The 11,141-nt window shown below is 54.8% G+C and overlaps 1 protein-coding gene across 4 annotated transcripts; it reads right to left on the bottom strand.

Moving 5' to 3' along the window:
• Positions 1 to 2,705: 2,705 nt before the first annotated feature.
• Positions 2,706 to 11,141, bottom strand: POLL (DNA polymerase lambda). 4 transcript variants are annotated; one of them, XM_081230352.1, is made up of 9 exons: positions 11,099 to 11,141; positions 10,105 to 10,245; positions 9,073 to 9,367; positions 8,747 to 8,909; positions 8,071 to 8,388; positions 6,935 to 7,108; positions 6,234 to 6,362; positions 4,021 to 4,189; positions 2,706 to 3,589 (listed from the first exon to the last, which is right to left on the bottom strand). In XM_081230352.1, the coding sequence occupies exons 2-9, from the start codon at positions 10,217 to 10,219 to the stop codon at positions 3,225 to 3,227; spliced, it is 1,728 nt and encodes a 575-aa protein (XP_081086478.1). In that variant the 5' UTR covers positions 10,220 to 10,245; positions 11,099 to 11,141; the 3' UTR covers positions 2,706 to 3,224. The 4 variants fall into 4 exon arrangements, with proteins under 4 accessions (XP_081086478.1, XP_081086481.1, XP_081086479.1 ...); XM_081230355.1 differs by lacking the exon at positions 11,099 to 11,141 and adding an exon at positions 10,789 to 11,047; XM_081230353.1 differs by lacking the exon at positions 11,099 to 11,141 and adding an exon at positions 10,772 to 10,827.

Below are 11,141 nucleotides of genomic sequence, written 5' to 3'. Positions count from 1 at the left end.
TACCACCTGCCCCTCCCCTACTGCAGCCATATAAGGAGGCCCCTCCCTTTCCCCACACCCCACTGCACTTCCAGGGACATCCTCCACCTCACAGCAGGGCCTGCTCACACCCACCATCCCTCTGCTCACTTTGTACAGGGAAAGAACAATACACACCCTGTCTGTTGGTCCTCTATCGCTGCAGTAACAAATTTCCATACACTTAGTGGCTTAAAACAACGCAGTTATTACTAAACAGTTCTATTGTTTAGAAGTCTGACACAGGTCTCCCTGGAATAAAACTGAGGTGTTGGCAGGGCTCCGTTCTGTTACAGAGGCTCTAGAGTAGAATCTGTTTCCTCGCCTCTTCCGGTTTCTAGAGGATGCCCACATTCCTTGGCTGGTAGTCCCCTTTCTTTGTCTTCAAAGGCAGAAACATCACATCTCTCTAACCTTCTTTTGTCACCTCTCTCTCTGATTGTAGCGGGGAAAAGTTCTCCACTTTTAAGGACTCATGATTAGATTGGGCCCACTGGCTAATCTCATCTCAAAATCCTTAACTTTAATCACATCTGCAATGTCCCTTTCTTACCAAGTAGGGTAACATATTCACAGGTTCCAGGGATTAGGCTGTGGACATCTTTGGGAGACTGTTACCCTGCCCACCACACCTGTGGTCTGGCCAGAGACCACTGTGGCTCAGGGAGAGAGTGATGATGAGCTGAGCTAGGAGCAGGAAGTAGGCCTGTGGAGCCCTTCCTCTTTGTTAGGACCAGGTGGTGAGTGGGTGGTAGTTTTGGGGGGCTCAGTTGCTAGATAGGAGGCCGATTCCCACCAGGGCTTCAAAATTCAGCCTCCCTTTTAGCAGGATGGGGCACTGGGTTGAAAGCCCGCCCAGGAACCAGGCTCAGCTCTCAAGTGGCTGGGGAACCCCCCAACACACCCTTTGCTTAGTTTGGGCTCAGAGGACCGTCCCCTCTGCCAAGCTGGGCAGCCTTCTCAAGACACAGAATCCCTCCACTAGCTCTTCTCCCGGGCTCCTGTGCCACATTGAGCAGCCCAGAGGACACGACCCGCAGGATGGGTCTCTCTGGAGGGTGTGGGCACTCTCCTTTTTAACCCATGATTTCCTGTTGCCCTTGCCAGGACGTGGGACCAGGAATTTGTACCGTTTGAAGGTGGTCTCCAGAATTCTGAGTCTCCTGGGGGGGTGGGGGGGTCCTTTCCTTCCTTCCCACAAGAGATGGCAGGAAAGGGGGCCAGGCCTTGGTACCAGATCCAGAAGTCAGCACTATCCCTCCCTATGGTTCTGAAGACTTCCTGTGTGTAGGAAGGGGTTAATTGGCCAAGTTATCCTGTGACCCACTGGTTCCCTCTTCTCCTAGCCCTGGAGGCCCTACTCCTCTGGGTCTGGAGACGCTGCTGAGCAGGCTGGGGCACTCAAGTGGGAAGCAAAAAGAGAGGAGCAGCAACGTTTGGACACGGACACCCCAGGCTTTGGGCTTCTGTCAACTCCACCCCTTACTGGGGATGGTGGCAGGCACGGAGGGCCCAGTTGAGTAGACTAGCAGAGCTCCTAAGGGGCGCTGAAAGCAGCCCTAACACCTGGGGGCCCAGAGATGTCCCAGCTCCTCTTTTCCACTCCAGGCCCGGGGCAGCCACGCCTCCCTGGGGTAGAAGCTCCGAGGAGAGGCTCGCCCCTCACGAAAGCTTCTGGCCCTTTGATGTGGCTTCTCTGGTGATGAGCTGTGAAAGGGGGCCTCCAGACTCCCACGGCTTTTGATTCCTTCCCTGGCATGACCCATGCAGGCAAGGCCCCACGGCTTGGACTTCAAGGTTCTGAACTAGAGTTGAGGGGCCCATTCTAAGGTTGCTGGGATCTCCTGACTGAGACCAGGCCAACAAAGGCCAGCTCTGGGACTCCGCAAGTTACCAACAGATGCAGGACTCGGCACCCGCCCCCTCCCTGCCGCACAGCCGGCACACTCAGGTGGAGCCCATCTCTGCGGCCCGGGCTCCTTGGTGCTCCTCCCACGCAGCCGCCTTCTCCTGCCTCTGAGATTCTTTATATTGTTCTTGCTGTGCCCAGACCGTCCCAGTGCCCCTCTCCCCTTACCAGATGCTTCCTGTCCTGCAAGGTCCAGTCTACGAAACCATCCTGATGCCACTAGCTGGACCCTCCTAGCTGCTCTATCAAACTAAGCCCCTCAGCTTGACTTTCAGTCCTCTACCAGCCTGGCCTTCTCCCGACACCCAGCACATAGCATCTCCTCTAAAGCAGGTTCCTTAGTTGTCCCCAAACAGAGCTGCTTACCCGTCTCAAATAGGCTATTTCCTGCCAGGCCGCCCCTCGCCTCCTCCAGGCAGCCTTCCCTGACTGCCTCAGCCCCATCAGTGGCACACAGGTCACCATTTAGTTCTTCCTAATGAGCCTTGCCACCTTTGTTCATGTCCTCAGATAACCTGTTCTAGGGCAGGGTCCACAGGATATGCTGATGGGTAGACAGGTGTTCCTAATTCCCGACTCCATGAATTCTCCCTTTTAATGTCCACCCCTGCCCCCTTCTGAGTTGTTCAGAAGCTGACTCAGGCCCGGCCTGTTTGGAGGACAGTTAACTGGCCTCTCTGGGTTCCCATTCACCTCCTATCTCTGTCCCCACCCGGGAGAAGAAAGGCAGGCAGAGGCTGCAGCAGCTCACAGACACACCAGGCAGGTTGAATGTCAAGTGCACTTTACTGGGTCCCTGGGCCTTCCAATGCTATCCTCATCGCGCCTGGGGTGCCCCTTCCCTACACAGCCAGCTGCACAGGAAGTGGGGTGGGCGGAGGGAGCACACGTGGAGTGGCTCATTCTCCTGCTCTGAAGGGTCTTGGGTGATGTTGGGCCTCAGCTGTGCGCCTCTCCCCTGCAGCCCCCATCCCATGCTAGACCCTCCTTGGGGTAGAGAAGGGGGATGCCTGGGCCTTCAGCACAGGAAGCTGGCCTCAAACCAGGCGCCAGTTCCTGCTTAAAATGGGGCAGGGGGCCATGTGCGAAACTCTCCCAGGGGCGATGGTGAGGCAGAAGGGGCAGCACCCTGTTCCTGTCAGGGAGAGGGCTGGGTAGCCCTGGGAGCCAGGCTGGCCTTTTCCATCAGGCCCAGAGGAGCTGTTGGTTGAAAGAGTGAGGTTCAGCCAGCTGAGGCTGGAGGAATGGCCAGGAGGGGCAGCCGGTCCAGCTTGGCACCCCCTCCCCCAGCCGTGGGTCACCAGTCCCGCTCAGCTGGTTCTCGGTAGGGCAGGCCTAAGAACCTGAAGACATCCTTCTCAGTGGGGGTGGGCAGTACTCGGCCAAGCCCCAACTTGAGGCCTCGGGTGTCCCGGACCACAGCTGTGCTGAGCGCATGCTCCGACAAGCTCATGCCCTTGGTCTTGGCCAGAGCCCGCATGGAGCGGTTGAAGTGGGCAGAGCCAGTAAAGTAGAGCAGGGCACAGGCAAACTCGCTGTAGGGAACTACAATGATGTCCAGTCGTCGGTGCCGCCGCCCTGGCCCTGGGAGCTGGCATACACCCAAGTACTTCTGCTGCTGGCCGTTCTCCTCCTGGCTCACCAAGTCATCCGTCAGGAACCCTGGCCCAATACAGGAGGGCTGTTGGGAGGGCAGGGAGCCAGGCCCTGGGCTGCCCAGCCCAGGGCCTCTCCTGATTATCCTTGGGTCCTCTATTCCCAGCTCATCTACTTATTTGCTGGGCGACCTTGCCCTCTCCAGGTCTGTGTCCTTTTCTGTAAAACATGCATAGTAATTCCTCTCCAAGTCCTCCACAGGGGCACAGAATGATCAGAAGAGGCACTCAAATTGCAGCTATTACTGAGCACCTCTTGGGAGGTAGGGGAAGCTGATTCATCTCTTCCCTGAAGTGGCTCTGGCCACAGGAGAGAGGTGGAATTTTCATGAAGCAGCCTTCCCCTGCTTCCTGCCTAGAGATTGCCACTTTGAGGTTCTCCCTCCTGGGGGCCACTCCTCCCCTGCCCCCCTGCTCACCCAGGGGTGGGGCTTATACCTCGCTGCCGGAGGCTGTCCAGGAGGCGGCTGAAGATGCCCTGGTGAGACCGGCCATCCGGGTGGGTGACCAGCACGTCCACATCACCGCAGGTTGCCTTCCCCCGTCGGTACGAACCACATGCCATGCACAACAGCCCAGGGTTGAAGGCCTGAGCTGCTTCCCGGACCTGAGAAAGGACAGCGAAGGGGGTGAGGGCTGTGGGCCTCAAGCCCTGCCAGGAATTCATCTCCACAGCAGCGCAAGGGCCTTCCCTGACCCAGGAGCCCACACACCCCCTCGTGCCCCAAGCCAATCCCTGGATGCATGATCCAGCCTGAGGGAGAGAGCCCCAAGGAACAGAGGCAGAACTCCACCCTGGAGAGTGGCAGTTCTCCAGCTTGGCTAGGACAGAAGAGAAGAAAACGTGTTCACATCACCAGGGGTGGCCTGAGGAGATGAGAAGATGAGATGTGCTCGGATTCTGAGCGAAGGCACCGCTCTTCAAAAGCAGAGAGACACATCTTCTCTGGGCTTCTGTCCCAACCCATGCACCCAGGTCTGTGAAACTCCACTGAGGGCAAAGGGCCAGGTGCCGAGAAGCCCTCAGCCAGGTCTCCACAGCCCCAGGTATCTTTGGATTTGGAGCTAAAGGCAGAGTGTGTGAGTTGGGGCTTGAGGCCTGACAGGTGGCTGGCAGGGTACCCCGGGCCCTGGCCTCGGGGGAGATGGAGCCTAGAAATACAGCTGCATGTGTAACAAAGGCAAGGAGGGAAAGCAAAAGGGAAGCACTTCTGAGCCAATGCCCACATCCTTACTTGGAGGGATGGGGCTCGGTGGGGAGGGAGCTGAGACAGAGGGAACTGTCAGCTGAAGGATCATCCCTCACTGAGAGGGGATAAGCCCATTAGCCTCCACCCCAGAAACACTGAGGTCTTTCATATGCGGATATCACGCACGCACGCACGCACGCACGCACGCACGCACGCACGCACGCACGCTGGCTTCCACCCCAGGACACTGAGATTTCTGGGGCCCTGGATACCTCAATTCTCCTGACAGGCAGGCTTCGCTAATCCCCTCAATTCCCTTCTTGAGCCTCCCAAGAGGATGGAGGAGGCCTAGGATGAGTAATCCCATCAAAACCTCCTAAGTCTGGAGACCTTAAATGGGGAGAGTGGGCCAGGTGGGGAGCCACTTCTGTTCCAGTGGGTCAGGGCTGGAGGCTCGCTGGGGCATTCTCTATGCCCAGATACCGTGGCTGAGTGACAGGTCATCACTAGCACCAAGGCCTGGTGATGGGTGGACAAAGGGGCTTGCCTGTCCCTCCCACACTAGCCTCAGAGTCCTGTGGCTGGAAGTAGAGCTGGAGGCTAATTTCAACTAAGCTGGGCCAGAGTCTCCAGGGAGTCCTACCCTATCAGAATCATAGACCAAAGTAGGAGCAAATCAGCCCCTACTCCTAATGCCAACTGAACGAATGTACCCTAGTCTCCCTCTAATCTAGGTTTTATATGAACTGAATCCCTAACCCAACTCTACACCAAACACTAATCTTGGCCGAACCTTATTTCCAGGACAATCACATATTTTAACTAAAAGCATCCAACACTAAGAAAACCCTACTCCTAATTCAGGCCTAACCTTAACTCAGCTCTTGATCTAGCTTTCCTCTAACCCCAAACCTAGTCCTACTGGCACTGTGCTTCTACACCAACCCTAACCCAAACCCTGAACCAGCCTTGGGTGACCTGCAGAAGGTGTGTACTTCTGGAGATATAAAACTTTGTACATTTAAAAAAAATTGTGGAGAGAAAGAGTCCATGGTTTTCATTAGGTTCTCAAAGAAGTTTGTGAATCAAAAAATGTTAAGAACCTCTGCCCTGATCACCCTAACATAGCCCAGTTCAGATCCCAATATCCTCGAGTAGTTCTGACCATAATCCATCTCTAATCTAGCCGTAACATTAACCCAGTCCTAACACCATTCTAGCACCTAAACCAGTGCTAACTCTGCCCGATACTGAGAACCCTACTGCAGAGAGCTAGTGTTGCAGCCCTTCCCTACATAAGCCAATTGCTCTTTCCCCACTAGTCCCAATCTCTGGCCCCCCATAGCTTCCTCTGCCTGCTGGGCTCCCCTGCTGAGGGAATCAGGAGTTCTTGGCTTTGAGCCAGGCCCTGACGTTATAGTAGGACCTGGCTCTCCTTACTGGTCTGGGACACCTGCTTACTGTCTGCTCAATCTCTGCAGCCTCCTCCCTGGGCATTCGGTCCAGGAAGTCATCGTAATGCTTCAGGCCAATGGCCTGCTGGGTAGTCAGAGAGGCCTGGTTTCGGATGTCTTCTAGGCTCCGGAAACCCTGAAAAAAAAGCCAGAAGGGAAGGCTATGAGGATCCAGGACCAATGAAGAGGCAGTGAATAAGCACACACACAAGGCTTCCATCACCCCCAGACTCCAAGGAAAGCCTGAGGCAGGACCAACCCCAGGAGCGGTTGGGTCTGTAATCAGTGGGACTTGGGAAAGGCAGGGGGCATGGAAGACACACCTCAGTCCAGCCCTGCCACAATCTTAAAACACTGGTTCATGACTCCATCGATCTGGGGGTGATTCTGGGCATGGCTGGGTTTGGGAACCACTGTTCTGGATACTCAGCCCAGAGGCCTGGTCTCCTCAGGAAGGCCCTTGCTGGTCTGGGGGACAGAGAAATATACTTCTTGTCTCTGCCTACACCACAGATTAAGCCTCAACGATACCAAGCAACAGGGCAGTTCTGAGAGCCAAGAGAGGGATCTGCATGGGCCCTGCTCCCTTTGAGAAGTGGTCTCTCTATAGTCTGGGTTCATTCTCATCAAAGTACAGCGTAACAGGACTGTGGGACAGGAGCTCTAAGATACAGTAAAACTGAAGTGGGGGCTGGGACAGGGTGTGACCTGGTGGTACCACATCTGGGCAGTCTTGGTTCCAGCTCCCCAGATGTTGGAGAAGAGCTCTAAGACAGGCACGCTTTCACTGATGTGGTCCAGCTTCCGCAGATGCCCGCTCTCCAGGATCTCTACGATCTTTTCAGCCATCCGCTTTCCGATTCCAGAGATACTGAAGGCCTCCTAGAGGAAGGGGAGGCAGAGGCAGGAAGGAAACTGACTCCTTTAGCAGATGTCTGAGTAAAAGCCAGTACGGCCGGTGGGCAACTGATAGCTGTATAAAGCTTGGGCAGAGTTGAAGATGAGAAGTTTGGATGGAATGGGCTGGGAAACTTATCTGCTGGTTCCCAGGGGGATGGAGATCAGCACAGGAAGCAGAGGAAAGGCAATAATGACGACACTAGTCACCACTGCCATCATAACAGTGGAGCTAATATTTATGAGGCTTTACCCTGTATCAGGTCCTGCATTACAGGGGTCATCTCATTAAGTCCTCATGGGAATACTGTGTCTGTTACTATTCTTAGTCCCTTTTTACTTTTGAGGAAACTGATGCTCAGAGGGTTTAAGTAACTTACTTTAGGCAAGTTACAGTTAGTGAACGATGGGAACCAGAATTCAAACTCTCGTCTGTTGACCTTCAGAGCCTGAACTTTCTTTTTTTTTTTTGCGGTATGCGGGCCTCTCACTGTTGGGGCCTCTCCTGTTGCGGAGCACAGGCTCCGGACGTGCAGGCTTAGCGTCCATGACTCACGGGCCCAGCCGCTCCGCAGCATGTGGGATCTTCCCGGACCGGGGCACGAACCCGTGTCCCCTGCATCGGCAGGCGGACGTTCAACCACTGCGCCATCAGGGAAGCCCAGAGCCTGAACTTTTAAAAAACTTTTTATTATGGAAAAAATTCCAAAGTAGAGAGAACAGTGTACTGGACCCCAAGTACCCATCACCCAGCTTTTATAATTATCAAGATTTTGACAAGCCGCTTTCATTAATCTCCCTGTTTTTTTGTGTGCAAGTCCCAAACATCAGAGAATCTTAATCACTCCACCTGATCCCCACTTGTGACTGGTGCTTCCACCGACCTCTGGCCAGTAAAGAGAAGACCCCCCCAGCCCCCCACATACCCTCCCCTGACCCCCAGGTACCTGGTAGGAGGTGACAGGCTTGTGGAAGCTCTTGAGGGCATTAATGGCCTTGGCATAGCCCAGGGCCCTCCACTTGTCCCCCTGAACACTGTAGGCTTTGGCCAGCACTTCCAACTTCTCTGTGATGTGGCGGTTGTAGTTGGTTGCCTTCTGGCTCGAAGGCTGTGCACAGACCCACTTATCCAGGCCCTCAGGGGCTGGGCTAGGCTCACCATCTCCCTCAAGGGGGGTTGGGTAGCGGCCGCTGATCAGGGCTTCCAGATCAGCTGCGCTAACCTGGGTCTCTTCCCCATCACTGGTTTCACCACCAGAGCCGGGCTTGACATAGGGAAGGAGAAGAGACAATAAGTTCATGCCCCCCATAAGGAGGGCTCCTCAGAGGTGGGGGCTGAGTTTCCTAGTCAGACCCAAGAAGGACGCTGGGTCTTCTTCAGCAGATTTGGGTTCCATGTGGCTTCCCCGAGGGCCCAGCCCTAGGATCCCCAGTGATATGTGGTGGATATGGCCTGGGCAAATGCAGGAGTGATGAGTGTTGAGAAGAGTTAAATGGCTTCACAGTAAAGAGAGCCCTCCTCTCTCAGAGGCCTGGGACATTCTGAACAACCACCAGGCTCTCCCTGTTTCTGTGATCTAGTTCCCAGGAGAAGAGAGCTGTGGGGCCTGGGAGGCTCCTCACCTGTGCTTGGAGGCTTGCGACTTCCTCTGCCCTCCAGGAAGGAGATACAGGTCTGGTGGGAGGAGGGGAAGGAGAGAGGGCTGTCCTAAGCTGAGCCTCAGTAGTTCCAGGACGAGCAGAAGAGTCTTGGTCTGCTTTGCTGAGCTGTGCTTGATCCAGGTACCTGCAGGATGGTGATGGGAGGTTAAGACACCAAAGTCTCACGCTATCTCTGTTCCCAATCCTTCTCTACTCTGAAATCGTGGTTTTTTAATGTGTCCAGTTAAGACGATGAGAGTTTAATAGCTCAAGAAAACATCTGAGGAAAGACTATAGGACCAGCCTACCTCTTGGGGATGAAGATGCTGAATCCTGCTGTGTCCACGAGCCTTCTCTCCTGTAGGCACGAGCTCAGCCAGGCTGACTTCACCAGCTGAGCACCTGGGGGCAGCCAGGGCAGTCTAAGGAGGCGGAGGGCTCGCTCACAGTCCATGCCTTCATCCACCACAATGTGAGTGACCCCTGGGGCCTGGGCAGGGCATATCTGGCCACCATGCTGGACAATCTGCTTCTCAAAGAGTTCTGCCCGGGCTCGCCCAATGCCAGTGGGTACAACATGCGCCCGCACGGAGCTCAGCCACTCTGTGGAGGGGACATCCAGATACCTACTGTCATACTTTCAGACATGATCCCAATGAACCCTTCACAGTCCCCTCTCCCCAATCGTTTTCCTCCACCCAGACAGCCTGCCTTCTGGGGATTCCACCACAGGCATACAGTTAATTTCCTATGGGCCATCACTTGATGTAAGGGGCAAGGATTCTGATACGTCCTGTTTTCTGATATAACCTAGAACAGTGTCCGGCATCTTGTAGTTACCCTGTAAATCACTTCATTTGATCATTTATTCTTTCAACACATATTAGTAGACACTTATTATGTATCAGGCACAAAGCACATGTTTTGCCATTATAAGCCTCACAGTCTATTAGATTCCCCTCCCCCAACCCAGCCCACCATGTAAGCTTTTGCCATCTATTTGTGAATTTGGCTGCAAAATAACTTATAAGTCTGGGGACCTGAGAAGGACCCCCTCCCCGCAGCAGCAGGCAACCTCCTAGAGAGCAAAGGATTCTGCCGGTCATTTCCTTAGGGGCCAGGGAGTATTTTCTGATTTATGGAGGTCTCAGGGTGGGGTAAAAGATAAAACAGCAAGTCTCCTGTCAAAGACTGGGGACCAAGCCTAGGACAAGGCAGGTAAAAACAAACCTGCAGGCTCTGGGTGGGCAGAGTCAACTGCAATATCTGATTCTGGGCATGAACGATGTAAGAAGCCTCAGGCTCAAACACATGAGGGTTCTGAGGCTGGGTCCACTCACCTTCTGCTTCTTCTCCGTCTTCCCTCTTGGGAATCTTTGCAAGTGCTTTTGATGATGGATTGGTAAGAATTTTCTTCCGCTTGGGAAATGCCTTCAAGATGCCCCTGGGGTCCATTGAGATATGGCTGGAGCCTGGCCTTTCTGTTGGAGGGTTGATCAGGGCAGCTGTCATATGGAAACCCAGAACTGAGGCCCCCCCAACCCCTTTGACTATGAAGGTGGGGTCTCTATTGACCAGGCCTTGGGGACAGTAGCCAAGTTCCCAGGAGTCTCCCAAAACCCAACTGAACCTGGGTGGTTTAGCCTAGCTCTACACTCACCACTTTCAAAGTCAGAGTACTGGGGAAAATAAGGGGAAGAGTGGAACTATTGGGGGAACTTTTGATGGGTACCAAACGATATCATTCCTCAGGGAGTTGCTCTGAAGATTAAGTGTGCAGTGTCTGCTCCTGCTGCATCCCACTTCCAAAAGGCTTTACCAAAACGAGATGCCAGGCTAGGAATGGAGCTCCATCTTTAGGAAGGACTTGGGCTCCCAAAATGAGCGGAAACTGGTGGGGACCTGTATATAATCTTTCTCTACCCCCATCACACACCCACAGAGGAAAACCGGGGTAGGGGGATGGCAGGTGGAGATTAGGAGGCGGGGTGGAGGAACGCCCTGCACCTGCCCTGGTCTCGGACCTCTCAGCACGGGGGGCGCCCAGGCCCGCAGCTGCAGGGAGATGCACGACTGCAGCAGGTGTGGGGCTCCTTCCCGGATTGGGGGAGTCTCGGTCTCACAGCTGGGGGTGAAGAAGACGCTGGCAGGTGTGAGGCACCCGCCGCGAACGCAGCTGGCGCGCGCCTGGGACTCCCAGCTCGGGGCCAGGCGAGGGCTGGACTGTCTGGATCCTGCCCTGAGGGCTCCTCCCCACTCCCCAGGTTCGGTGCCGGATGGGGTCAACTTCAGGCCGGACGGGTCACCGGGGGTGGGCAGGAGTAAATTACTTACCAGAGCAGCCAATGAGAGCAGACGAAGGGCGTGAGGGGTTGCG

Source organism: Mesoplodon bidens (genome assembly GCF_964165515.1).
Source record: "Mesoplodon bidens genome assembly, chromosome: 1".
Lineage (NCBI taxonomy): Eukaryota > Metazoa > Chordata > Mammalia > Artiodactyla > Ziphiidae > Mesoplodon > Mesoplodon bidens.
Note: the sequence above shows the minus strand (reverse complement) of the source record. Positions and strands in the feature narration are given on the sequence as shown.

What these genes read in the sequence shown, in the direction of transcription:
- POLL (XM_081230352.1), bottom strand. Translation starts at nt 10,219, where the DNA reads ATGGACCCCAGGGGCATCTTGAAGGCATTTCCCAAGCGGAAGAAAATT. An exon ending in AGACGGAGAAGAAGCAGAAG is followed by an intron (nt 9,368 to 10,104) that starts GTGAGTGGACCC and finishes TCCCCTCCACAG; the next exon opens with AGTGGCTGAGCTCCGTGCGG. An exon ending in CCCAGATGTGGTACCACCAG is followed by an intron (nt 6,363 to 6,934) that starts GTCACACCCTGT and finishes CTTTTTTTTCAG; the next exon opens with GGTTTCCGGAGCCTAGAAGA.